Source organism: Schistocerca gregaria, chromosome 2 (genome assembly GCF_023897955.1).
Source record: "Schistocerca gregaria isolate iqSchGreg1 chromosome 2, iqSchGreg1.2, whole genome shotgun sequence".
NCBI classification, from domain to species: domain Eukaryota; kingdom Metazoa; phylum Arthropoda; class Insecta; order Orthoptera; family Acrididae; genus Schistocerca; species Schistocerca gregaria.
In genome coordinates, this window is record NC_064921.1 from 267,150,177 (window position 1) to 267,176,251 (window position 26,075).

The following is a 26,075-nucleotide window of genomic DNA, read 5'->3' on the forward strand; positions in this document are numbered from 1 at the left end:
AGTTATATATCAGTATCCTGCTGTTCTTTGTTATCCGAGTAGGAAAATCTATGATGGAGCTCAAATTGACAGAACTGAGTAATACTACAAGGTCATTCTTCCTACTACACTATTTCAAGGAATCAACATTGAAATCCCCACAAATGATAATTTGCTTCCCCCCTGTCTGACAGATAGCACAACAAAGCATCCAAGGTTTCTAGAAATAGCTGGAAATTCCCTGAGGGGGACCTATACACTGTTACAATTATGAAAGTGCCATCATTTAGTTTTAGTTCAGTGGCACATGCTTCCATATGTTGTTCTACACAAATTTTTTTAGTTTCTAAATTTTTTTACACTGTGGAAGCTTCTGACATATATTTCAACTCCTCCTCTCATCATATTATGTCTACTTACATGTGCAGCTAATTTGTACCCATTGATGCTAACCTTTTGCATATCAGTGACAATGTGATGCTCAGACAGGCATAGTACATCTATTACATTCTCAGTTTCTATATCTTCTAAACAAAGCAGAAGCTCATCAGTTTTATTCTTCAATCCCCCAATATTTTGATGAAATATACTAACATTATTTTTCACTTAACTTTTGTGAGTATCTTGAACTTTTTTAACATCTTTAGTACTTGCCTGGCTGAATTCCCCACTGGACGCTGATCTTACACTAAAAAAGAGTTTCCACCATGAGATGTAGTTCCTCCCCCCTTTAAATTCCCTACTATCAGCCCAGCCAGTTTACCCTTCCCCTTCTTGTTGAGGTGTAGGCCATGTCTAGTATAGTCCCACCTACTGAGTGAATTAACAGGAACCACACCAATGTGTGACACTGCACCAGATCCAAGTAGCCGTTCCAACTCCAAATTGACTCTCCTGACAGAAGAGCTCAAATGAGGCTGGTCGTGGCGCTCCAGAACCGACACAAACCCAACACTGGTATGACTCGATGCTGATGAAATATTTGCCAGGTCACACTCTATGCTGTTCCCCGGATCTCTGTCAATACTGTTGGCCGGCCCACCCACAATAACCACGGTATCTTCCTTAGCAAAGCCTCTACATAGTGAACCTAAATCCTCTGTAACCTGCCCCAGTCCAGCACTAGGTTTGAAAAAACTTGTGACCTGATATTCTAACCCTAATTCATCCTGCAGAAGTTGGCCCACACCCCTAGCATGCGAACTACCTAGCAAAAAGACTTTCTTTCTCTTTGAAGACTTCCCTACCTTCTTATTCAATTTGCTGCTGAAAGCTTGTTGAGCCCTGTCTACATCTACTTCTGTGAGAGGCTCATCAGTTTCTGACTGAGGCAACAGGTCAAACCTATTTTGTACATTAATGACAAAGCTGTCAGAAGAATTTCTTAGCCTGTTCCTTATGCCTGTTGCCACTTCCCACCCCTGTTTACCCTTATCCCCCCTTAACCTGCCCAGTTCTCGCCTAGCCTCATCTAACTCAGCCTGAAGGGCAGCAATTTTCCCCTCCTGTTCTACAATCTTTCTATCTCTACTGCATAGCCTACAGAACCACTGATGAGTCTCGCTCATTTTCCCAATTCCCACGCCACTACAATCGCCCCAATGAAAAAAGTTACTACATCCATCACACCAGACCCCGGAGCTAACGATTCTACGGCACGTCAGGCACTTTACACTCATGGTACAAATCGATTTTAGTGACAGAAAGACAATTAAGTTACCGGAAAACAGTGAAAATACGTGTACGAAAAATTAGGCCTACTCGCGAAAAAGTAAACAATGGTTCAGAAGTTTATTACTGGAAATTACTTAAGAGTTGACGATACTCTACAGATATAAAGGGGCAGCAAACGTATTTAGCACACTAAACTATCAGTAAATGCACTTAAAATTGCGGTATGAAGTTTAATGTGAGAGCTCAAAAGTTCGGCCTGGCCGCGATATGTAAACAAAACGAACTTTACGTGATTACTCTGAAAATACGCGAGTAAGACAAAAACTTTTAATGGTACGCTTGAAGAGCACTATAATTAACGTAATGAATTAGTTTAAAGTGTTAGAAACAGTTTATTACTACTTAAATTACTTATCTTGCACGGGAGCTGTGACTGAAACGCCCGTATGACGTTAGGTGCACAATTTATATTTCTGAACATTTAAATCAAGTTTCTAATCTTTGCACCATTAAAAACCTTATCGAGATCTGACTGCATTTGTTTCACGCAGTACTGAATTATAGATAACTGTATCAACTGCGGAAACACTGAGTTTACTATTAATGTTGTCTGTAGTAAACGGTCATTTGAAAACCGAGTTCAGTGCTTGTGCCTTTGCTTTGTTACTCTCAGCTGCAGTTCATGTTTGGGTCCATGAGTATGCGTATACTTATCAGTCATCTTTGCTGTGATGCGAGAACTAAACTGGGACAGCACCCCTGCATTTTATTTGTAACGTACATTTGAAAACCGAGTTCAGCGTTTACGATTTTGCTTTGCTACCCTCAGCTGTAGTTTCTGTCTCGTCCATGAGAGTGTGTGCACTAAGTTTTGCACCACTAACAGTCTTTACATATGACGAGAGTTTCTTTGGGTTTCATGTTGATGAGAGATCTTTCGGTAGTATTCTGCCGTGGAAATCGTTGAAGGCTTAATACAATGCCTCCTGATAGCCAAACCTCGTTTCATTCAGCTTCTTCCTATCTCTAGCTCTCTGCTTTGTTTTATACCTATTGTACAATAGTTTCTATTTCTTTAGAAGTTTCTTTGCAGTGACTGTATACGATTGAAGGTCCCTTCCTTGACAAACTCTTCGTACATTATATATCAAGTTCATGGTCAACTATTCTAAATCTCAGCCGCAGTTGTACTACTTGCCCCTCTCCAGAATTAAATGTTTCGAGTTCCGTATTGAGATACGACAGTACCACATTTTTATCACATTTGCTAAAAATATAAATCCTTCAACCTCTTTTAGTTGCTCTCTGTACGTTTTTGATCATACAGCTGCCTCATGGACACTGATTCCAGTTTCTATGTGGACTTCCTCAGATAGGTCAGGTCTATTTATTACTATTAGATACAATATATCTCCATTCTGAACAATCTGTTCGAGGTAGTACTCAGAGAACGCATTTAGTAATGTTTCACAAAACGTCATTTCGCGCCCACCATTTACAAAACGGTAAAACTTCAAAAACTGTAAAACTAGCAACTGTCGCATGAATACTTATATAACCGGACAGTCACATAAATGAGATATAACTCCTTATTACAGTGTGTATCGATATTTTCCACACATAAAGCGACTATTGTTAGTACGATTAGTTTACTTGCATCTTTTGGTACTTATCTATGAAAAGTAATTTTTTTATCCCTCATTATATTTCGATCTGAATTTGTAGCTGCCACAAATATTCACTGTTGCTGTTACTAATAAATAAATGTGTATAAAAAAGGGCAGGTAAGTGTAATATCCAAGTTTCGTTCTTAGCGCAACAAGTAAACAATCAGCTTCATACTGAGGTCGTATGACAATCGCGTTTTGATGTTGGTGACATGTGCAGTACACTCACTATGCTAACTCCTTACACATTCCTATTTTATGGTTTTACTTCATAACCAGGTACAGGTGTGTTAGAACTAATGGGACCTACACATGCACCAATTTATCTGCCGACAGACTGACAAATTGTACGTGTGTGCGCTTGTTGACTGGCCGAATGACCGATTTTTCTTGTCGCCGACACCTCCACCATTTCACTCAAGAAAATTTTGACATGTGTAACGCTGCCGTGCCAGCCGCCCAACAAAAGTCCTCTTCTGTTACTGCTCACTGGATTAAATGCTGATCAAATGTGGCTAACATGACAGAATGCGAAATAGACAAAATTTGGATGTGGGTCTTTGGAGAAGTACAAAGACTGCAGATGTTTGTGGGACGTGTGAGGAGTATAACAATACAGACGCAAGAAACGAATCACTCGAATCCATAATCGTTTCGGGTGGCACACAGATACTTTAAAAAATGTATGTATTTTCACGAATAAAAGTCCGTCGACGTCGGTCTTTAGATTTCATTTCCTATAAATCTGAAACCCAATCTGTCTCTATATCGGTCTTTAGATTTAATTTCCGATAAGCATAGGAAATAAAACCCAAAAACCGAAATACCGCCAGATTAGATGTTTAGGTTTCGTTTCTAATACGTGTCGGAAGTAAAAGATAATGACAGAAATACTGACAGTCTTCGAACATTTATACATAAAATATTCACTATGTGATCAAAGGTATCCAGACACCCCCATAAACAAACGTTTTTCATATTAGGTGTATTGTGTTGCCACCTAGTACCAGGTACTCCATATCAGCGCCCTCAGTCGTCATTAGACATCGTGAGAGAGTAGAATGGGGCTCTCTGCGGAACGCACGGATTTCGAACGTTGTCAGGTGATTGGGTGCCACTTGTGTCATACGCCTGTACGCGAGATTTCCACACTCCTAAACAACAACCCTAGGTCCACTGTTTCCGATCTGATAGTGAAGTGGAAACCTGAATGGACACGTACAGCACAAAAGCGTACAGGCTGACCTCGTCTGTTGACTGACAGAAACCGCCGACAGTTGAAGAGGGTCGTAATGTGTAATAGACAGACATCTATACACACCATGACACAGGAATTCCAAACTGCATCATGATCCAGTGCAAGTATTTTGACAGTTAGGCGGGAGGTGAGAAAACTTTGATTTCATGATCGAGCGGCTGCTCATGAGCCACACATCACGCCGGTAAATACGAAACGACGCCTCGCTTGTTGTAAGGAGCGTAAACATTGGACGATTGAACAATGGAAAAACGTTCTGTGGAGTGACGAATCACGGTACACAATGTAGCGATCTGATGGCAGGTTGTGGGTATGGCAAATGCCCGGTGAACATCATCTGCCAGCGTGTGTTGTGCCAACAGTAAAATTCGGCGGCGGTGGTGTTATGGTGTGGTCGTGTTTTTTCATGGAGGGGGATTTCACCCCCTTGTTGTTTTCCGTGGCTGTATCACAGCACAGGCCTACATTGATGTTTTAAGCACCTTCCTGCTTCCCAGTGTTGAAGAGCGTTTCGGGGATGGCGATTGCATCTTTCACAACGATCGAGCACCTGTTCATGCACGGCCTGTGGCGGAGTGGTTACACGACAATAAAATCCCTGTAGTGGACTGGCCTGCACAAACTCCTAACCTGAATCCTATAAAACACCTTTGGGAAGTTTTTTGAACGCCGACTTCGTGCCAGACCTCACTGACCAACATCAATACTTCTCCTCAGTACAGCACTGTGTGAAGAATGGGCTGCTATTCTCCAAGAAACCTTCCAGAACCTGTCTTTCGAGAGTGGAAGCTGTCATCAAGGCTAAGAGTGGGCCAACTCCGTATTGAATTCCAGCATTACCGATGGACTGCGCCACGAAATTGTAAGTCATTTTCAGTCAGGTGTCCAGACGCTTTTGATCACACAAAGTATTTCCTTCATTGTTAGAAGTGTTACACAAATGCAGCCTATTACCACGGCTTTTACTTTGAAGAGCAAAGCGTAGGACCTCTTTAACAGTAAAGAGGTGAGGACTAAAGGACCCTATACACGCACCAATTTATCGTCCGACCGCCTGACAAACTGTACACATCACTTCTTGAGTGCTGTATGTATTACATGAGTAGCTGAGTATCTGGCGTTGCTGGGGTATATATTATTCCAATTGTGTTAGTCCATATGCTCCTTCCTCGTTCTGCCCACCTCCTCGACCCCGTTTCTCTGCCCACCATCTCCGTCCCCACTTTCTGTCCATCTCCTAATGCCACTCTCTCTGTCCATCTGCTCTTCCCCCTCTCTTCTGTATCTGCTCCTCCCCCCTCTGTCCATACGTTCTTTCCCCCTCTGTCCATTTCGTCCACCACTTTCTATGTCAATTACAGACTCTCGCCTCTATCTCCTCCTCACTGTCTGTTCAACTCCTCCTCCTCCCTCTCTCTCTCCATCACCTTCTCCTTCTCTGTGTGTCCATCTCCTGCTCCTCCCTCTGCCTGTCCATCTCTTCATTCCTCATATGTCTGTCCATCTACTCTTCCTGTTTTTCTCTGTCTGTCTCCTCCTCCTTTCTCTGTCTATCTCCTTCTCCCCCTATCCGTCTCCTCCTCCTGCCTTTCTGTCCGTCTATCCCCTCCTCCCACTTTTCCTCTCCACGTTATCACCTCTGTGCAGTGCGGTTACTACTCACGAACAGTAACTTGGCGCACTGTGAGGGGGTTGCAGTAAGTGGGGAGAGCGATAAATATTCGTCTCTACTTCATTCACTCTTTAATGTAATACAATGGTTCCGAACCAGGGGGTTATTACTCACTGAGGGATAAAATGAAATTTTTTGAGGGGTAAAAACTAAGCGATTCGATTCTGTTTCAGTTACAAAACTAAATTATTTTCAAATGATCGTTACTGTTATCACCATTTTGGAAGACTCTAATATTGATTATACAAGTCGTCAATGATTACTTTTCTCAGTTAACAGCATTAATGCGGTGAAAGTTGCAGGTTCCTCACGGAGTCCACCCCTCAACATACATATGCTGTGCTTTGTCCCATGCATCACTGATGACAAAAGTGAGACATATACGTAACATATGCTAAATATCTCTCTAGAAATTGCTTCATTACTTGCATCGAGACAGATAATGAATTAATTGACAGCACAACACAGCAGTAACTACATAAGAGCTACTATAGTGCTGTACACAGCATTATCATTATTATTGTTAGGATCGTTAGACGCAAAGCAATAACACACTGAAATTATCCAACAAAATGGTTCAAATAGCTCTGAGCGCTATGGGACTTAACATCTGAGGTCATCAGTCCCCTAGAACTTAGAACTACTTAAACGTAACTAACCCAAGGACATCACACACATCCATGCCCGAGGCAGGATTCGAACGTGCGACCGTAGCAGTCGCGCGGTTCCGGACTGAAGCGCCTAGAACCGCTCGGCCACCACTGCCGGCTCCGGCGGTTAGGAGCAGCTTTTTACACTCGGCTATGCCCACATAGATTTAAAATATTTCTCACGTATTTATACACATATTTCACCTGTATCTCTAACGAATCTCGCGCTGCAGTTTCGTTTTCAAACACCTCACCTCAATGTTTATCACTTTTTATCAACTGAACTATCTATCGTACAAAGCAAATATTATGCTGAGACAACCCTTGGCATATGTGGTTATTGTCTGCAAAGTGTGTTGTGAGCAGAGTTAGTAGTAAAGATGTCATGGCTGATGTGGCAATTTTTCACGCATTTCATTGTTTGTGACGTCGTACCTCCTTAATTATACGTCGCACAATGGTATATTTTTGCAAGTATATTTAACGGTATGTGCGAATACTGGCAGCATAATGTGTTGCAAATATAGTAATAATAAAGTAATACATTAAAAGGCCATACTTGGAGGGGCAGTTTTCCTGCGTGAATGCGAAAATGTGCTAAGCGATAAACTTTTTTCCTTTCATAATTTTGTGGCCGTGTGTGTGGGAGGGGAGGGGAGGGGGGAGCACTGTCAGCGAGAAGAAGTCCCGTAAAGGCTTAAAACTATGTGTAAAGTTTGTTGTAAGTTACTAGGTTCTTAAATACCGGATGAGTATAGTATGGCTGTTTGTGCGTCGTGAGCTTCACTTCTTTTTCAGCCTCATCCCCACAGTGTTTTTTCCAGACAGTGATATTTGTACCAAGTTTGGTGAAATCGATCCAGTGGCTTAGAAGGAGTTGTGGAACATACATCCATTTTTATAATATATACTGATGTGCATCACCACCATTTGTAGTCCTTGTTCTAATCTGAAATTAGTTTCTTAAACTTATAGGGGACAACTTTAATGCTGCTTACATAAATAAATTTATAAAGTTTTCACGAACTTCATGCCTTTAATTTGTTCTGCTTTACCATGACGTATTTAATAAGGCAATAAATCACGTTGCAAGTTTCAAGAAACATTTGAGAGAGTAATTTTGGGGATACAACTGACTGAATTAGAAGGTCTTTTCTACCAGTGGCTAGACATGTAGTTAACAGTCTGTCCTTGCAACTTACGGTTTCTCTCACGACTGTATTGCTTTTCGTCAAGTATGGTTTGCTCACATTTAGCAGCTCCGGAAAAGCATAACTGATCTATTGTTAAATATTAACAAACATCATCGGCTCCTAGCTCTTTAAGTAACAGAGCGTAAGTGAATTCCTTCCGTTACATTAGCAATTTTTTGTCTACAGATTTCTCTTTTTTATTGGCCTTTTTAGTTCTTGAACGGCTTTCGCAAATCACAATTTTTGTATCAGTGTACTACCAAATACTAAGTGGTATGTCGTAGAACATAACCTGATGATCGTACGAGAAACTATTAGCGACCAGCGATGGGTATAGGGTAGCACTATAGCCGCTTAGTGCAGTTCATTGGTCAGTGACTAAGCTGCCATGAAATTGACCGTTCGGTTGACCGGCCGATAAATTGGTGCGTGTATAGGGCTCTTAATGTAACAGTAAAAGCATGACACTGAAACATTTCATTAATTTTTTCATTTACCAGAGAACGTCTCCGAACATCGGTTTCCATCAAAAACATTTTCTATGTCGGTTTAAACATAAGGAAAAAATGTTTTCGAGACAATCTTTAGCTCATTATGTCTGAACGGAACAAAGAAATATTGTAATATAGAACTGTTACAATGCATAATTGATCTAGACATAATAATAATAATATTGATCTAGACACGTTGCTGCAGTCGTAATCATCTGATTTGCTGACTATCCAAAAGAGAACTTATCAATGCGACGTACCTTTAACAGTCCTGCACTTTCTAATTCCATCAAAGCTAAGCATTTACACATTACACAGGCAACGCTTTTCCTGTAAAATATTCGAATCTTGAATCTTAAAGGAGGTAATGGTTGGCTAAAAGTAACTAAAATTAAACAGAGTTTATGTTTACGTTAATATAACAGAGTAATCTGCATTGACAGCACACCAGCACCGTAGTAATGCTTTATTTTTTGTAGAAGCATTGTTGTATATCCTTGATCCATCTTTTACTTCATTTTTACGTTTTTGAAAGTCTTTATCTCTGAACTAAGGGACATAAGTAGTATGTGAAAAGTCGAAACTAGTGCCTATTGAATGTGTTATAGTGTCTACAAACTGTTACTTACTGCCAGAGACCAACTCGTAGCATATCGACGCAAATGCGGCATTCCCTTCTCCGTTAGAAGTACTAAGATACTTCCAAGGAATGTTATCATTAATCGCTGCACAACACTGACCTGTCAAGGATTATTATGTTACCTGAACAAATTAGATCAGTTGCGTAGTCTTCCGGGCCAGAGACAGTTTAACACGAAAGCTTACTGGGCCTCGTACCATGTCATAAGAAATCATCAGTGCCAGTTATTCTGACAAAAAAGAAGTATATTTTATTAATTAATTCTGTCGTAGGCTGTTTATATATTAATGAAACCATCAATTATTTACAATATGATACGGTATCATACCCATAAAACTTCCCTGTTAGATTAACTTAACATTTTTACGCTTCGGGTTACTTTCTCCTTTTCAGAGAAGATGATTTATTTGAAATGCAGCTCACAGTCAGTCAGACCACATCTTTCTTTCAGGTATGTCTTTGGTCCTAGTTGATCCCTGAGCTATATAAGCTGGAAGAGGAGAAATTTAGCGTTTAGTAAATTACTTTCTGATTAATCACGTTTCTGATTCGTGTGAGAAAAGTAGATTAAAAATAGTTTTTTAACGCTCGTTATAATTAATCTGTACACTTACCTTATGCTAAATGATTTCCGGTCGATCTGCAACATACGTTTGCTTCACATAGATCCTTCAGAGAATGCAAGCGGTATGTGTTCTAAACTTCACTTCTGGAGCGACTGTGAACTGTATTTCTAAGGACAAAATCAGAGCAGTTGATGAAAATATAACTATCTTTCTAAAGAAGAAGTGAAGTAAGTAATGACCACGCCTGAAAAATGCAGTTAACTGCAGAAGTGCATAACGTACTTTATCTAGGGATGAACACGAATGTGACTGAAACAGCAAGCCGTGTTATTTTCTTTTTTTGAGTAAATCATGGACGACTTTTAGGAAATGGTAATCACAAATTGCAGGCGATGAGACTTTTTTTTACTTTTTTATTAATCACTATATTTACTTGTGGCTCCCAAAGCTGGATTTTATAAACCGATTTCACAATACCGTTTCTTGTTGGTTATCTAAACACTCCAAAATCGATTCTGGAAATACGTTTCTAGCTACTGGTTTTCGACTTCCACAACCGATTTTTGCTCCGAAGTAAACGCACAACCGTTTTTTAATCACGCTTGTCTTCTCAAGTCACATCTCGGTTTGAAATTATTCTGCTAGTATGGACGGACTGACTTATTGTGAAGGAGAAGCAGAAATACAGGGTTATTCTAAATGATGGCCCCATTTCCAAAAATCCGTATGTCTTCAAGTACAAATAAAAAATGAACAAGCCTTATAACAATGAAAAGAGGAAGTTTCAAAGTTTTTGGCGGGCGGCGGCGGGTGGGCGGTGATGGTTTTTGAAGCGGCCGGTAGAGTTCGCGCGGCAATAGCACCGTCATTCCGTTTCACTGTCAGTTGTGAGTGGGATGGCGACTGTGGAGCAGGTTTTCTGCGTTCTTGAGTTCGCGAAAAGTGAGTCGTAAATTGCAGAGCAGCGGGCATTTCGTACCAAATTCAATCACCAACTCGCAAAGCATTAGCCGTTGGTTTAAGCAATTTAAACAGACTAGGAGAGTGCGCAAAGGAAAATGGCACAGGCCGACCGCGTGTCAGAGGATATGTCCGACGGATTCCCAGTAAGTCTACCAAGAGAGTCAGTCAAGAGCTTGGAATACCCCAACCAACTATATGGAAAGTTCTGAAACGGCGTTTGCTGTACAGGCCCTACCGATTACAACTAAATAATTATAAAAACTAATTAATTGCAAATTATTAAATTTATTAAATGGAAATAAGAGCAAAAACTTTGAAACTTCCTCTTTTCGTTGGTATAAAGCATGTTCACTTTCGATTTGTTCTTGAATAAATACGAAGTTTTGAAAATGACTCCATCATTTAGAATAATCCTGTGTTATTAGATTGAGCGTCAAGCTGTATACCTCTAATATTTAAGTGAAGAGAAATAGCGATTGTGCTGACTAAATCAAAAACAGAAGCAGCTGTTTTCCAGACGCAACATTTAACTGGGCTAGCAAATCCGCTTCAGGCCTTAGCATGTAAACACGACAGGGAAATAGCGTTTCCGACATTCGGTTTTCATCCTCCGGAAGACGTGTTGCATGCAAACGTAGTGACTGAATCTTACGTACCACCACTTACAATAATTACTACACTGACATAGTGACCCATGTATGGAAAGATTCTTAATACACACATCAGAAAATGGTTTGCATCACCTCAGTTCCGGAAGCTGCACAGGAAATTGGAATAGAGATCAACATAAACATCATTTCCGCCCTTTACATTGCTCATGAAAACCACACATTGCGTGTTGTACCACCATACAGCGAGACCTTCAGAGATGGTGGTGCAGATTGCTGTACACACCGGTACCTCCAATACCGAGTAGCACGTCCTCTTGCAGTGATGCATGCCTGTATTCGTCGTGGCTTACTATCCACAAGTTCATAAAGGCACTATTGGTCCAGATTGTACCACTCCCCAACGGTGGGTCACGTCGTCTATAACAAGCCCTTTTCAACTTATCCCATGCATGTTCGACAGGGTTCATATCTGGAGAACATGCTGGCCACTCTAGTTGAGCGATATCGTTATCCTGATGGAAGTCATTCACAAGATGTGCACGACGGGGCCCGAATTGTCGTCCATAAAGACGAATGCCATGCTAATATGCTGCCGATATGGTTGCACTGTCGGTCGGAGGATGGCATTAACATATCGTACAGCCATTACTGCGCCTTCCATGACTACCAGTGGCGTACGTCGGCCCCACATAATATCACTGGGCAACCTGCCAATCTCACCACTACACGTTCACTATTCCTGCGCGATACTGTTGATGGTCTAGGGGCTGTTTAAGAATATGTAGAGTGTATAATACGAGGTCTAAAGGAAAGTACCGTCGGTTTTCAAGTAGTATGGCAAGTAATGGGGATGACTCTAAACGATTTAATGATACTGTAGATTCTATGATTTGTTGACTAGATTCTTGCATGCCATTTCCCGAACACATGCACTGGAAATTCCCAGAACCATATTAACAAATCAAAGTCTTCCATCAGCCTTCTATGATACTAATTTTTGCACTTGACCCATTTTATATCCCTTTTTAGTATTAGCCTTCAATACTTGATGATGTGATGTGCCGAAGATGTTAATTGGTAACTTTGTAATCAGATACTATCGGGTTCTTTCTCTTTGTTACAGGAATCATCTTACATGTATCTACATTTAAAGGGAGCTGCCATCCATTATACCAAGTGGGGTGGAATTGTTGGTAATTGTCTCTTGAGCATGTAATTTAGCCAACATCCTCAGTGGTAATGTCTTACCCTCAGTTTCTGTATAATTATGACACAACGGAACTGCCCGATAAAATTCCGATTTCTGCGCACAGCCAACCCCTGGTTCCAAAATGACAGAGCCCAGGACGTTTCATTGTTGATGCACAGCTAATTGTGTACTTTTGGGGGATGTTGGAAGTGCTGAGTTAGATCTGTTGCATGGCCAATGCTTTCAGTAGGTATGTTACTCTGTAACTGTGTAGTATGTGCACTGGAGTGAAAAAAGTCACTGGATACCTCCTAATGTCATTTCGCACCTCTTTTGGCCGGCGTAGTGCATACAGCTCAACGAGGAATGGACTCAACAAGTCTTTGTAAGTCCCCTGCAGAAATATTGAGCCATACTGCCTCTACAGCCGTCCATAATTGCGAAAGTATTGCCGGTGCAGGATATTGTGCACGAAGTGACAGTTCGATTATGTTTCGTAAATGTTCGATGGGATTCATTTCGGGCTATCTGGGTGGTAAAACCATTTGCTCGAACTGTCAAAATGTTCTTCAAACTAATCACAAACAATTGTGGCCCAGTAACAGAGTGCATTGTCATCCATAAAGAGTCCATCGATGTTTGGGAAGAGGAAATCCATGAATGGTTGCAATTGGTCTCCATGTAGTCAAATATCCAGAGAGCCTCAGTCCATTTCATGTAAATACACCCCACAGCATTACGGAGCCACCACCAGCTTGCACAGTGTTTGTTGACGACTTGGGTCCATGGCTTCGTGAGGTCTGCGCCACCCTCGAAGGCTACCATCACTCATATCAACTGAAATCGGGACTCATATGACCAGGTCAAGGTTTTCCAGTCGTCTAGCGTCCAACAGACAAGTTACAAGCCCTGAAGAGGCGCTGCAGGCGATGTCAAGCTGTTAGGAAAGGCACTCGCGCCGGTCATCTTCTGTCATAGCCTGTTAACGCCACATTTCGCTGCTCTGTCCTAACGGATACATTCATCGTACGCCCCACATCGATTTCTGCGGTTATTTCACTCCGTGTTGATTGTCTGTTACCGCTGACAAATCTACACAGATGCCACTGCTCTCGGTCGTTAAGTGAAAGCCGTCAGCCACTGCGTTGCACCTGATGAGAGGTAATGACCGAAATTTGGTATTCTCGGCAGGCTCTTGACGCTGTGGATCGCGCAGTTTACAATTCCCTAACGATTTCTGAAATGGAGTGTCCCATCTGTTTTGCTCCAACTACCATTCCGCGTTCAAAGTCTCTTAATTCCTGTCCTGCTGCCATAATCACGTTGGAAACCTTTTCACATGAGTCAATTGAGTACACATTATAGTCCACCAATGCACTGCCCTTTTATACCTTATGTATGCGATGTTACCGCCATCTGTACACACTTATCAGCCAGAACGTTATGACCACCTACCTAATAGCCGGTATGTCCCCCTTTGACATGGATAACAGCGGCCACACCTCGTGCTACAGAAACAATGAGGCATTGGTCGCTCGCTGGAGGGTGTTGGCTCAACATCTGCCAACACAAGTCATCTAATTCCCGGAAATTCCGGGGAGGGAGGCAATGAGCTCTGACGCCACGTTGAATCACATCCCAGACGTGTTCGATTGGACTCAGATCTGGCGAGCTGGGACACCAGTACCTCAACTGTAACATGCCACTGTGTTCCCCGATCTACTCCATCACACTACTGAGCGTGTGAGACGGCGCTTTATCTTGCTGAAAAATGCTACTGTGTCAGAAAACATGATCGTTGTGAAGAGGTGTATGTGGTCTGCAACCAGTGTTTGGTACTCCTTGGCTGTCATGGTACCTTGCACGAGCTCCACTGGACCCATGGGTGCTCACATGAATGTTCTCAAGAGAGTAATGGAGACCTTGCCAGTTTGTCTCCGTCCTGCAGTACAGATGTCAAGGAGCTGCTCCCCTGGAAGACGACGGTTTCGCGCCCTGGCTTCGGCATGGTGAAGAAGGAATTGGAATTCATCAGACCATGCAACGCTCTGCCATTGTGCCAACGTCCAGTGCCGATGGTTAGGTGCCCATTTCTGTCATAGTTGCCAATGTCATGGTGTTCACGTTGGCACATGCATGGGTCGCCGGCTGTGGAGGTTCATTGTTAGGAGTGTTTGGTGCACTCTGTGTTCAGACACATTTGTACCCTGCCCAGCATTAAAATTTGATGTTAGTTCTGTCACAGTTCGCCACCTGTCTTTCTTTTTTACCAGTCGGCCCAGCCTACGATGTACGACATCTGTAATGAGGGGTGGACGCCCAACTCCATGACATCTGGACGAGGTTTCACCTTCGTTTCGCCACGTGATGAAGACACTTACCACAGCACTCCTCGGACACTGGACAATTCGTGCAGTTTCCATAAAGCTCTTGCCGAGCCTCTGCCCTCGGTCAAATTGAGATACGTTGCACGCCTTACCCATTCTACACACGAAATGACGCTCACTGGTACAACTTGCACCATGTGCGTGTCTGACTAGGAGACATTCCTCTCGAGGTCAGGCTGCTGTCGCCTGGACGGGTTTATATCGATACTAGGTCGATGGTCATAATGTTCTGGCTGATCAGTGTATGTACATATCGCTATCCCATCACTTTTGTCACCCCAGTATATTATTCCAATTGCTTACAGATCTGAACTGCTTGTCGGAATCATGCATTCCACGGCATGAAAGAAACTTCTGCCATTCTAGAGATGGACAATCATTGGTGTCAAAGTACTGACACAGGCCCATCAGGTTCGTCTCACATATATTTCTGTTGTTGCAGTTCAGTCCTGTTTTGCACTACCACTTGCTATCTGCTTGCGAATGCAGCATGCCTTTCAGAAGAAAGTAAGTCGTTTTATTCTCACACTGAAATTTGTGCACCTGTGTCCTTCTTGTGCCCTTTTCCTATTATTAAATCCAGTACATATAACTGAGTTGACTAAATGTGAGGTCGGGCTTTGTCTTAAAACATTTTAAAATATCATATATTTGTCTGTTGTCTGTTAGTGCAGTTTTGCCATTAGTGGTAGCTTAGTACAAAAGACAAAGAGATTTAACTTGATAGTAAGGGCAGGCATCTGAGTAGGTGGTCACGGGCAGGCTGGCAAATGGTTGGCATGGCCATCGCCGGTGACTAAGAGGAACAGCGAGGGACAGTCACTGCTCGTCCGGCATAAGCACACTCTACTGCTGACACGGTAAAAATGGATGTGTCTTTGGACTGTCTGTGGATGAAGATATTTGAATTTATTTAATATGTGATTTTAATTTCAGCATTTTGGATATTAGGTGAAAATCATGCTAATTATCGCAGGAGTAATTTCGGTTGCGAGTTTACCTTCATTGTAGTGTTTTGAGATGGAGTACTTTGTCTATGAATGAGTTGGCTACCAATGATGTTCACTTCAAATGGACTTTATTCCCCAATGCAATTACTAAAGTGGAAATGTTTCCAGTGTGTGAAATAAATTCGTGGAGCACTATTGTGCGGAATGTGGAACTGAATATTACATTTTTCTTGGATTTTGTGGACTTGAAAGTTACTTTGTCTAGCTAAGACGCCACAAGACCTATGGTAGAAATCAGGTTCTTTCTTCCATTAATTATCAGTAAATGGTTGCACCTTCAGTACTTATACAGCATATGTCCAAATTTCCAAATTTACATTGTTTTTTGTTGGAGAAGAGGCAGGGTTTGCTCATATGCATGTTGGTCTATTCAACCTTGCATCACTCAGATTTCATCGAAAATCATTTCTTTGCAAATCATTGGATAGATTTAAAATTTTACAATAGAATGAATACCTACATGTGTGGATTACTTTTTTTCACTTTAGAGTTGTGCAATTTAATGGGTTTTTCCCAGTTTGGCACTTGCCCTGGATTGAGCTAAGACCCTTGATGAATGAACAGGAATGTGGTTGTGAGATTCCTATCTTATATCTCTTCCCCTATCACTATTCAGTGTAGATATGTTGATAAATTTAATTTTATGTAAAGTGGGGACTGTGCCTAAGCATTATGTTGATACATTTTTTTTCTTTGTTTACATTCGGATTAAGTCAAATATGCTTTTTAAATAAATCATTTGTACGGCATGTTTAAAAGTAACCCAACAGTTACGTATGAGAACCCCAACCAAATCCGTAATACATTTACGAAATAATAAGGTAAATTTCTAACGAGTAAAGTGAGGTGTGGTACTCTGACGCTATTGCTGAATGATTTAAATGAAAAAAAAAAATTATCTGCTGTCTTTTATAAGGAGGCATTATTAGATACAGATCATGATGTGTGGGCCACTATGTTAAATAAGAAATTAAGGAAAGTAAAGGTATTAAAGTAACGATTTGTTTTAGGGCAATATTGCAAACTAGATGTGCTTCACATCATGACTCTTGCCAAAATTGTAGAAAGGACAGAGGTAGGAACATTTGCATGATGACCCTGCTAGGAAATATTATTGCCATTAAAGTAGATATCAGTAAGTATCAGTCATTTTCTGTGGTTCCAAGCAGATTATTCGACCATGTGTAGTGACTTTATTCGAACATAACGAAATTTGTGTATCGTTGCCAGTACCCTCTCTCAGAATTTCGTGGACCTACCCACCATGGCCCCCCCATGAACCATGGACCTTGCCGTTGGTGGGGAGGCTTGCGTGCCTCAGCGATACAGATGGCCGTACCGTAGGTGCAACCACAACGGAGGGGTATCTGTTGAGAGGCCAGACAAACATGTGGTTCCTGAAGAGGGGCAGCAGCCTTTTCAGTAGTTGCAGGGGCAACAGTCTGGATGATTGACTGATCTGGCCTTGCAACATTAACCAAAACGGCCTTGCTGTGCTGGTACTGCGAACGGCTGAAAGCAAGGGGAAACTACAGCCGTAATTTTTCCCGAGGATATGCAGCTTTACTGTATGATTAAATGATGATGGCGTCCTCTTGGGTAAAATATTCCGGAGGTAAAATAGTCCCCCATTCGGATCTCCGGGCGGGGACTACTCAAGAGGATGTCGTTATCAGGAGAAAGAAAACTGGCGTTCTACGGATCGGAGCGTGGAATGTCAGATCCCTTAACCGGGCAGGTAGGTTAGAAAATTTAAAAAGGGAAATGGATAGGTTAAAGTTAGATATAGTGGGAATTAGTGAAGTTCGGTGGCAGGAGGAACAAGACTTCTGGTCAGGTGACTACAGGGTTATAAATACAAAATCAAATAGAGGTAATGCAGGAGTAGGTTTAATAATGAATAGGAAAATAGGAATGCGGGTAAGCTACTACAAACAGCATAGTGAACGCATTATTGTGGCCAAGATAGATACGAAGCCCACACCTACTACAGTAGTACAAGTTTATATGCCAGCTAGCTCTGCAGATGACGAAGAAATTGAAGAAATGTACGATGAAATAAAAGAAATTATTCAGATAGTGAAGGGAGACGAAAATTTAATAGTAATGGGTGACTGGAATTCGAGTGTAGGAAAAGGGAGAGAAGGAAACATAGTAGGTGAATATGGATTGGGGCTAAGAAATGAAAGAGGAAGCCGCCTAGTAGAATTTTGTACAGAGCACAACTTAATCATAGGTAACACTTGGTTTAAGAATCATGAAAGAAGGTTGTATACGTGGAAGAACCCTGGAGTTACTAAAAGGTATCAGATAGATTATATAATGGTAAGACAGAGATTTAGGAACCAGGTTTTAAGGTGTAAGACATTTCCAGGGGCAGATGAGGACTCTGACCACAATCTATTGGTTATGACCTGTAGATTAAAACTGAAGAAACTGCAAAAATGTGGGAAATTAAGGAGATGGGACCTGGATAAACTGAAAGAACCAGAGGTTGTACAGAGTTTCAGGGAGAGCATAAGGGAACAATTGACAGGAATGGGGGAAAGAAATACAGTAGAAGAAGAATGGGTAGCTCTGAGGTGATGAAGTAGTGAAGGCAGCAGAGGATAAAGTAGGTAAAAAGACGAGGGCTGCTAGAAATCCTTGGGTAACAGAAGAAATATTGAATTTAATTGATGAAAGGAGAAAATATAAAAATGTAGTAAATGAAGCAGGCAAAAAGGAATACAAACGTCTCAAAAATGAGATCGACAGGAAGTGCAAAATGGCTAAACAGGGATGGCTAGAGGACAAATGTAAGGATGTAGAAGCTTATCTCACTAGGGGTAAGATAGATACTGCCTACAGGAAAATTAAAGAGACCTTTGGAGAGAAGAGAACCACGTGTATGAATATCAAGAGCTCAGATGGCAACCCAGTTCTAAGCAAAGAAGGGAAGGCAGAAAGGTGGAAGGAGTATGTAGAAGGTTTATACAAGGGCGATGTACTTGAGGACAATATTATGGAAATGGAAGAGGATGTAGATGAAGACGAAATGGGAGATACGATACTGCGTGAAGAGTTTGACAGAGCACTGAAAGACCTGAGTCGAAACAAGGCCCCCGGAGTAGACAACATCGCATTAGAACTACTGACGGCCTTGGGAGAGCCAGTCATGACAAAACTCTACCATCTGGTGAGCAAGATGTATGAGACAGGCGAAATACCCTCAGACTTCAAGAAGAATATAATAATTCCCATCCCAAAGAAAGCAGGTGCTGACAGATGTGAAAATTACCGAACTATCAGTTTAATAAGTCACAGCTGCAAAATACTAACGCGAATTCTTTACAGACGAATGGAAAAACTGGTAGATGCGGACCTTGGGGAGGATCGGTTTGGATTTCGTAGAAATGTAGAAACACGTGAGGCAATACTGACCTTACGACTTATCTTAGAAGAAAGATTAAGAATAGGCAAACCTACGTTTCTAGCATTTGTAGACTTAGAGAAAGCTTTTGACAATGTTGACTGGAATACTCTCTTTCAAATTCTAAAGGTGGCAGGGGTAAAATACAGGGAGCGAAAGACTATTTACAATTTGTACAGAAACCAGATGGCAGTCATAAGAGTCGAGGGGCATGAAAGGGAAGCAGTGGTTGGGAAAGGAGTGAGACAGGGTTGTAGCCTCTCCCCGATGTTATTCAATCTGTATATTGAGCAAGCTGTAAAGGAAACAAAAGAAAAATTTGGAGTAGGTATTAAAATTCATGGAGAAGAAGTAAAAACTTTGAGGTTTGCCGAAGACATTGTAATTCTGTCAGAGACAGCAAAGGACTTGGAAGAGCAGTTGAACGGAGTAGATAGTGTCTTGAAGGGAGAATATAAGATGAACATCAACAAAAGAAAAGCGAGGATAATGGAATGTAGTTGAATTAAGTGGGGTGATGTTCTGGGTATTAGATTAGGAACTGAGATACGTAAAGTAGTAAAGGAGTTTTGCTATTTGGGGAGCAAAATAACTGATGATGGTCGAAGTAGAGAGGATATAAAATGTAGACTGGCAATGGCAAGGAAAGCGTTTCTGAAGAAGAGAAATTTGTTAACATCGAATATAGATTTATGTATCAGGAAGTCGTTTCTGAAAGTATTTGTTTGGAGTGTAGCCATGTATGGAAGTGAAACATGGACGATAACTAGTTTGGACAAGAAGAGAATAGAAGCTTTCGAAATGTGGTGCTACAGAAGAATACTGAAGATAAGGTGGATAGATCACGTAACTAATGAGGAGGTACTGAATAGGATTGGGGAGAAGAGAAGTTTGTGGCACAACTTGACTAGAAGAAGGGATCGGTTGGTAGGACATGTTCTGAGGCGTCAAGGGATCACCAATTTAGCATTGGAGGGCAGCGTGGAGGGTAAAAATCGTAGAGGGAGACCGAGAGATGAGTACACTAAGCAGATTCAGAAGGATGTAGGTTGCAGTAGGTACTGGGAGATGAAGCAGCTTGCACAGGATAGAGTAGCATGGAGAGCTGCATCAAACCAGTCTCAGGACTGAAGACAACAACAACAACAACCCACCATGGAATTCATAAACAGTATGCTAAGAGGAGTATGTTTCTTAATAAAAAAAATTATCCTCTATTTGTGTCCTATCATTCCTCGTTTGTTGGGGAAGCAGTGAAACGCCCCATAATTGCGTGCCAAGACAGGCTAATCGGAAAATTAATAGACGCGTTTTCGATAAGATATTTTTATTCCTGTGGTATGTGCGAATAGAGGTTTTCGAGCGTGTGATACTGGTCCAGTCACACATTATGTTTGTACCATCCGGTAGAAAACACCATTTCCCCAAATATATATTATATCCCATCACTCTCGTTCTCATCACTGTCAGTGAAAATAATACAGAATCCTGGCTGGTGTCTGTGTCAGCTTTTCTGTCAGAGAATGTACGGATTCTTCAGTGAGATACCTCATTTTCCCAATCATAGTCTTTGCAGTGTTTCTTGCTTGTTACAACACAATGAGGAAATAAACTCAAAAAAATTAAAGATTTTACACATGACTGCGCTTCAGCAACTATGCATGCAAGAGTTTTTTAATGGATTACAAATCACAGCAAACCAGTTGCAAAAAACAGAATTTTTAAACTTTGAACAGGGTTTCGACGGTTTTAAAACTGCCTTTTTCAGAAGATATTGTACGTATGGAACAAAGATAGCAACATTACAATGAGCAAAATTACAGGAAATATTTATAATAATGTTTTTAGTAAAGCATACTCACATAAAATCAGATTATCTGCAACCAACGTGGGAGTCGTTGGCTCTGTCATCACCTTCTAAAATACATCATATAAAAGTAGTAGCCGCCTACTGTCGGGCTTTGTCTTAAAACATTTTAAAATATCACATATTTGACGTTAGATGCAACAACGTATACTTTGCCAGTTGAAGGATTTGGGTAAAACTGACATTTAAGCATAAAACGTGGCATGGCATCCTATAGAACGTAAATATGTCACGTAAGAGCTAGTACCATGGGCCGGCGGGTAGGGGGCGCTCTTGCGAGTCCTATATGCACGTAGCTGCAATGAGCAGCGTGTGTGATTTCACTGGCACAGAGTTAGCATGTTGACTAAGTAGTTGAAAAGAGGGCAGGAGATGGGGGTAAAAAGAGTGTCATAGAAGTCATATGGCTTATAAAGAGCACGCAGGCTCTGATAGAAAGACCAGAGTCTTAACAGAGAGCACTTGTGCGTGAATACGCAGCCATAACAAGCATGAGTATCAAAGCAAAACAGCTTTAAGGAACACAATCTCTGTATAACAGGCTCAACACCAGACGTAGCCAATTCACGCATGTCATGTTGGTCTACTCAAATAAGGACACACTGTGAAAGAGAAACTGCAAATACTAAAAGACAAATTCAAATTGGGGAAAGAGAAGGAGGTGAGGGAAGTAGGAGAGGGGGGAGAGGGAGATCATCACGCTATATGAACAAATATACTAAAAAGGGGGCGTTATAAAATAATCAGTAAAATAACAAACGAAGCCTCACTAAGCAGTGCATATGCCCACAAATTACAATATTACAGGCAGTAAAAGAAAAAAAAAAAAAAAAAAAAGAAACAGTTAAAAATTGGGAGGAGGACTATGCCTAAGATGTTCCAATGCTAGAATGTTGAATAGCAACTTAACTGTGGATGACAAAGTACAACGTAAAATAACAAGAGACATGTTCTTATTGAACGTGTAATTTTGATAAAACAAACACTACGCGTAGGCCAGCACCGATTGGTAGACTTGGCTACTCGGCCAGAAGTAGAGGCTTAAGGCCTTCCGGGAAATGTCTACTTGTAAGTTGAAGCGGATCGTTTAAAATGTATTCATCGGTTTTTCCAAGTGTTTGAAGCTTTCATGCCCTTCCCATAAATGCAATCTACGCCCTTTTACTTCTTTGTATAAGATTACTGTATCTACTAAATGCTCCAGAATATGAGCAGCAAGAAATAAATGCTCTGCAAAGGTGGAGTTGTGTACAATACTTCCTTTCTTTCCCAGTAGATGTTCTTTCTTTCTCACTTTGATTGCTTTGTTTGTCTGATACAGTGACTGCGGCAGTTACTGCAGATCGCTTTGTAAATGGCAGAATTTGAGAACGGTTTCTCAGCATTTTTGATACTATGCACAAGATGTTTCTTTAGGTTATTTGGTAGAAAATGTTACTTTGCATTTGTATGTATTCACCAAAGGGCGTGTAATCCTGTTGAACAAATTGCATAAAACAGTAGGGCTTTATCTTAAAACTTTTAATACGCATATATAATATTTGAAAAGGTGTTAAGACAAACCCCTATAGTAGACGCCTACTACTTTTATGTGATGTATTTTATATGGTGATTAAGCGGATGACATGCACTAGACAGAGTCAGCGACTCCCGCGATGGGTATAGATAATGTGATTCTACGTACAATATCTTCCGAAGACGCTTTTAAAACGTCGAAACCAACGTCAAGATTTAATAAACCTGTATTTTTCAACTGTTAGGCTGCACTTTCTAATCCATTGAAGCTTTGCATGCACACTTGCTGAAGCGCATCCATATTCAAAATCTTGATATTTGTGCCTTCCCAGGAAACCAAAGTCGCATCTAAATATATGGACACTAAGTTGAAAATCGTAGAAACAGGTGTGGCCATCGATTTTAACAAACGATGTTTTTTGGAAATTTGTGGTTAGTTCCTATGGGACCAAACTGCTAAGATCATCGGTCTTTAAGCTTACACATCACTTAATCTAACTTAAACTAATTTACGCTAAGGACCACACACCAATGCCCGAGAGAGGAGTAGAATCTCCGACGGGGAAACGATGTTCAAAACTGGGCGTAATATCAGATTATGAGAAATCTTACATCAATATAGAGCAGTACAACAAAGTGCCATCCATTAAGAAAATAGTAGGCCAGCAAATCATATCAGATAGGACCATAGAATTCCATAAGAAAAACGACAATTTGAATATACAAGCATACTGTTTATAACTTTTTCTAACAAAAGCATTTAAAGAACTGTTAATTTTCAGATCGATGTCATCTGGAATGGTATAAATGAATGGCTTTAAAATTTTACATCTAAAATTATAGCTAGATATTAAAAGATATTGTCAAAATTTAAAAGTGGGACGCAAGATAATAATAGCATTAGAATTATTGAAGATACTGGTACTAAGCAACATTTATCGACAGGATACTGAATGAAATTATTTTCACTCAAGAGAAAAAAGTAACTCTACGTAAAGGCTTCAAGTACAATGTTTCCCGCAAGCTTAATGATTTGTCTGTTATTAATAATTTTGTAATCGATCTCAAAATAAGTGTAGACACCTTCAAATCTGACAAGGTCAAGCAAGTTACGATTGGACAGCAGTGTAACAATGTTACAAAAAGAGAAATTATGTTACGAGCTCACTTTTCTACAAAAGAACAAAAACTGATTAATGGTATTACTCGAAAAATGAAAGAAAATGACGCTTTAATAACTAAATTTGATTAAGGTAACACTACTGATATTGCCTAAGTAAAAAAATATCTAGATAAAACCGCAAAGTTTTTTGAGGAAAACGACATCGTTGAGGTCACAACCGATCCTACTGTTCAAATATTTTTTTACGTAAGTTATAGATGTTGTACGAGTCTCCCCTTGTTCAAGCGGGCAACAATTAAGCGCTAATCCGTTTCATGCCATGCAGTCTGAAGGATATGTGAGTTCAGTGACGCAAGCGCATTAGAAATGCGCGTTTTGAATTCTGGAACTGCCTTCAGCAAAAGCGGAGCATACACGAGATGTTTCACATAACTCCATAGAAAGAGTCTCAGGGCTGTTACGTCTTGAGATCTAAGTGGTCAAGAGCAGAAACCAGCTTAGTCGCGTCCAGTACGACCTACCACGTTTGGGAGACATTAATCCAAAAATTTGCAAACCTCCATGCCCTAATATAGGGGTGTGCTTCATCTTGGTGAAATATGATTAAATTTTGACAGAACAACAGCATTGTTAAAATGTAATACACACAATGCCTTCTGTACAGGATCCGACATTTTGGCTGATGACACGAAACGTTTCGCTCATAAATCACCGCGCATGCGCATGCGCCGAATTCTCACTGCGCAACGATCGAAATTTTGAACTTTCTTCTAAGGGTCGCCACACGAGTGACGTTCGCCAGCGATATCGCCTGCAATCTTGTTACTCGCTTGAGCCCTCCGAACACGAGCGATCTACCAAGCAACTGGAAAATGAAATGTTATGTTAAGCAGCAGGTGCAGTTGGTTTACGTATATCCACCAATACTTGGAAAAGATAAACAAATAAAAAACACGAATTGAAATTATAATTTTATTCTGAAACACTTTCCTGGAAACTGTAGGCTATGTTACAGAACGTATTACACAATTCATTGAAGCCATTTGGTTTGTACACCTCTTTGCAAAGTACTGATACAATTCAGTTTCAATTATGAGTCCTCAATTATTTTTCATTTATTAGTCTTGTAGAGTAACTGCAAGTATCTACACAATGATTTGGAAATCTCGGTATGTCTATATAAATGTTGCGAGTAGCAGCACTCCTCGTTTCCATAACTGTCGTTATAAATTGTGTGAGGGAGAGTTAGATTATATGAAATGACAAGGGACTTGAGTTTAGCTGTAGAGCAGGTATGTCGTAAACTTTTAAATTAAAACCTCCACTTAATGTTATCTCATTCTGTTTAGAAGTTAAAAACTTTAGTAATGTGTCTAATTGTTTTCTAAATAACTCAAATTCATCAGATAGTGTATCGTTAATATTACTATGGAGTTCCCTTCAATTCCTGCTTCTAGAACACAAGCTTCAAATGCGAATCATTGCAAAATCTGGAGATGTGAAGAACTATAATTTCAAACGAATAGTGCTTACTACGTAAGGACTAAGCAAAACGAAACAAAATTATACAATCGCGCTTATTATCCACACAAGCGGGTAGCAACCAACCAGCCATATCGCCGCAAGACCTTCGATTTGCTCACACACGTGAAATATACAGACAGGTCGTACGACCTGGTGAAGAACTGTTGGGAAACGTCGCTCGTGTGTGGAGCCATTTACATTCTCTGTGGCTATTAGCAATATATCGCTATGCATTAGAAAGATATAGCAGTTTATAATCGCTACATAATTCTGAACTGCTCTGTAAATCAGCTTCTTTCGGCAATCATTTGGACACTTGTTCCTGGAAGTGGAATGGGGTCGTTGTTGCTTTTTTATTTCCATTCTATCTTCCGAAGGAAGAGAATGGGCTGATAGCGCTATTCAGCCATGGGTTTGGTTGTTCTCTTTAGACTCTGTTTGTTTTTAAATGGGAAGAAAGGAGAATATTCGGTTTACTTCATGTTAGTTTCTGCTTTTGATACTGATTTTGGTTTTTGAGGGGGGTATGGTACAATGCCGATATTCGTGTTGCAGATGAAGGTAACATTTCTAAAACCTTACACGGGATTATGTTGCGCTCGTTAGGTTTGATTTTTATTTTCCTAGTTTTCCTTCCTTGACTTTCTTATAAAAGATTGTTTCCACAAATATGAAAAGGTTTTC

At 40.7% G+C, this 26,075-nt stretch overlaps 1 protein-coding gene across 1 annotated transcript in view; it reads right to left on the reverse strand.

The window, feature by feature from the left end:
* LOC126336851 (S-formylglutathione hydrolase) overlaps nucleotides 1–9,389 on the reverse strand; it is a 49,020-nt gene extending 39,631 nt beyond the window's left edge. Inside the window, exon 1 of the mRNA XM_050000942.1 lies at nucleotides 9,214–9,389. Coding sequence (XP_049856899.1) covers nucleotides 9,214–9,303 — 90 coding nt within the window. The 5' untranslated portion in view covers nucleotides 9,304–9,389. The remainder of the gene's footprint in view (nucleotides 1–9,213) is intronic.
* Nucleotides 9,390–26,075: the final 16,686 nt, after the last annotated feature.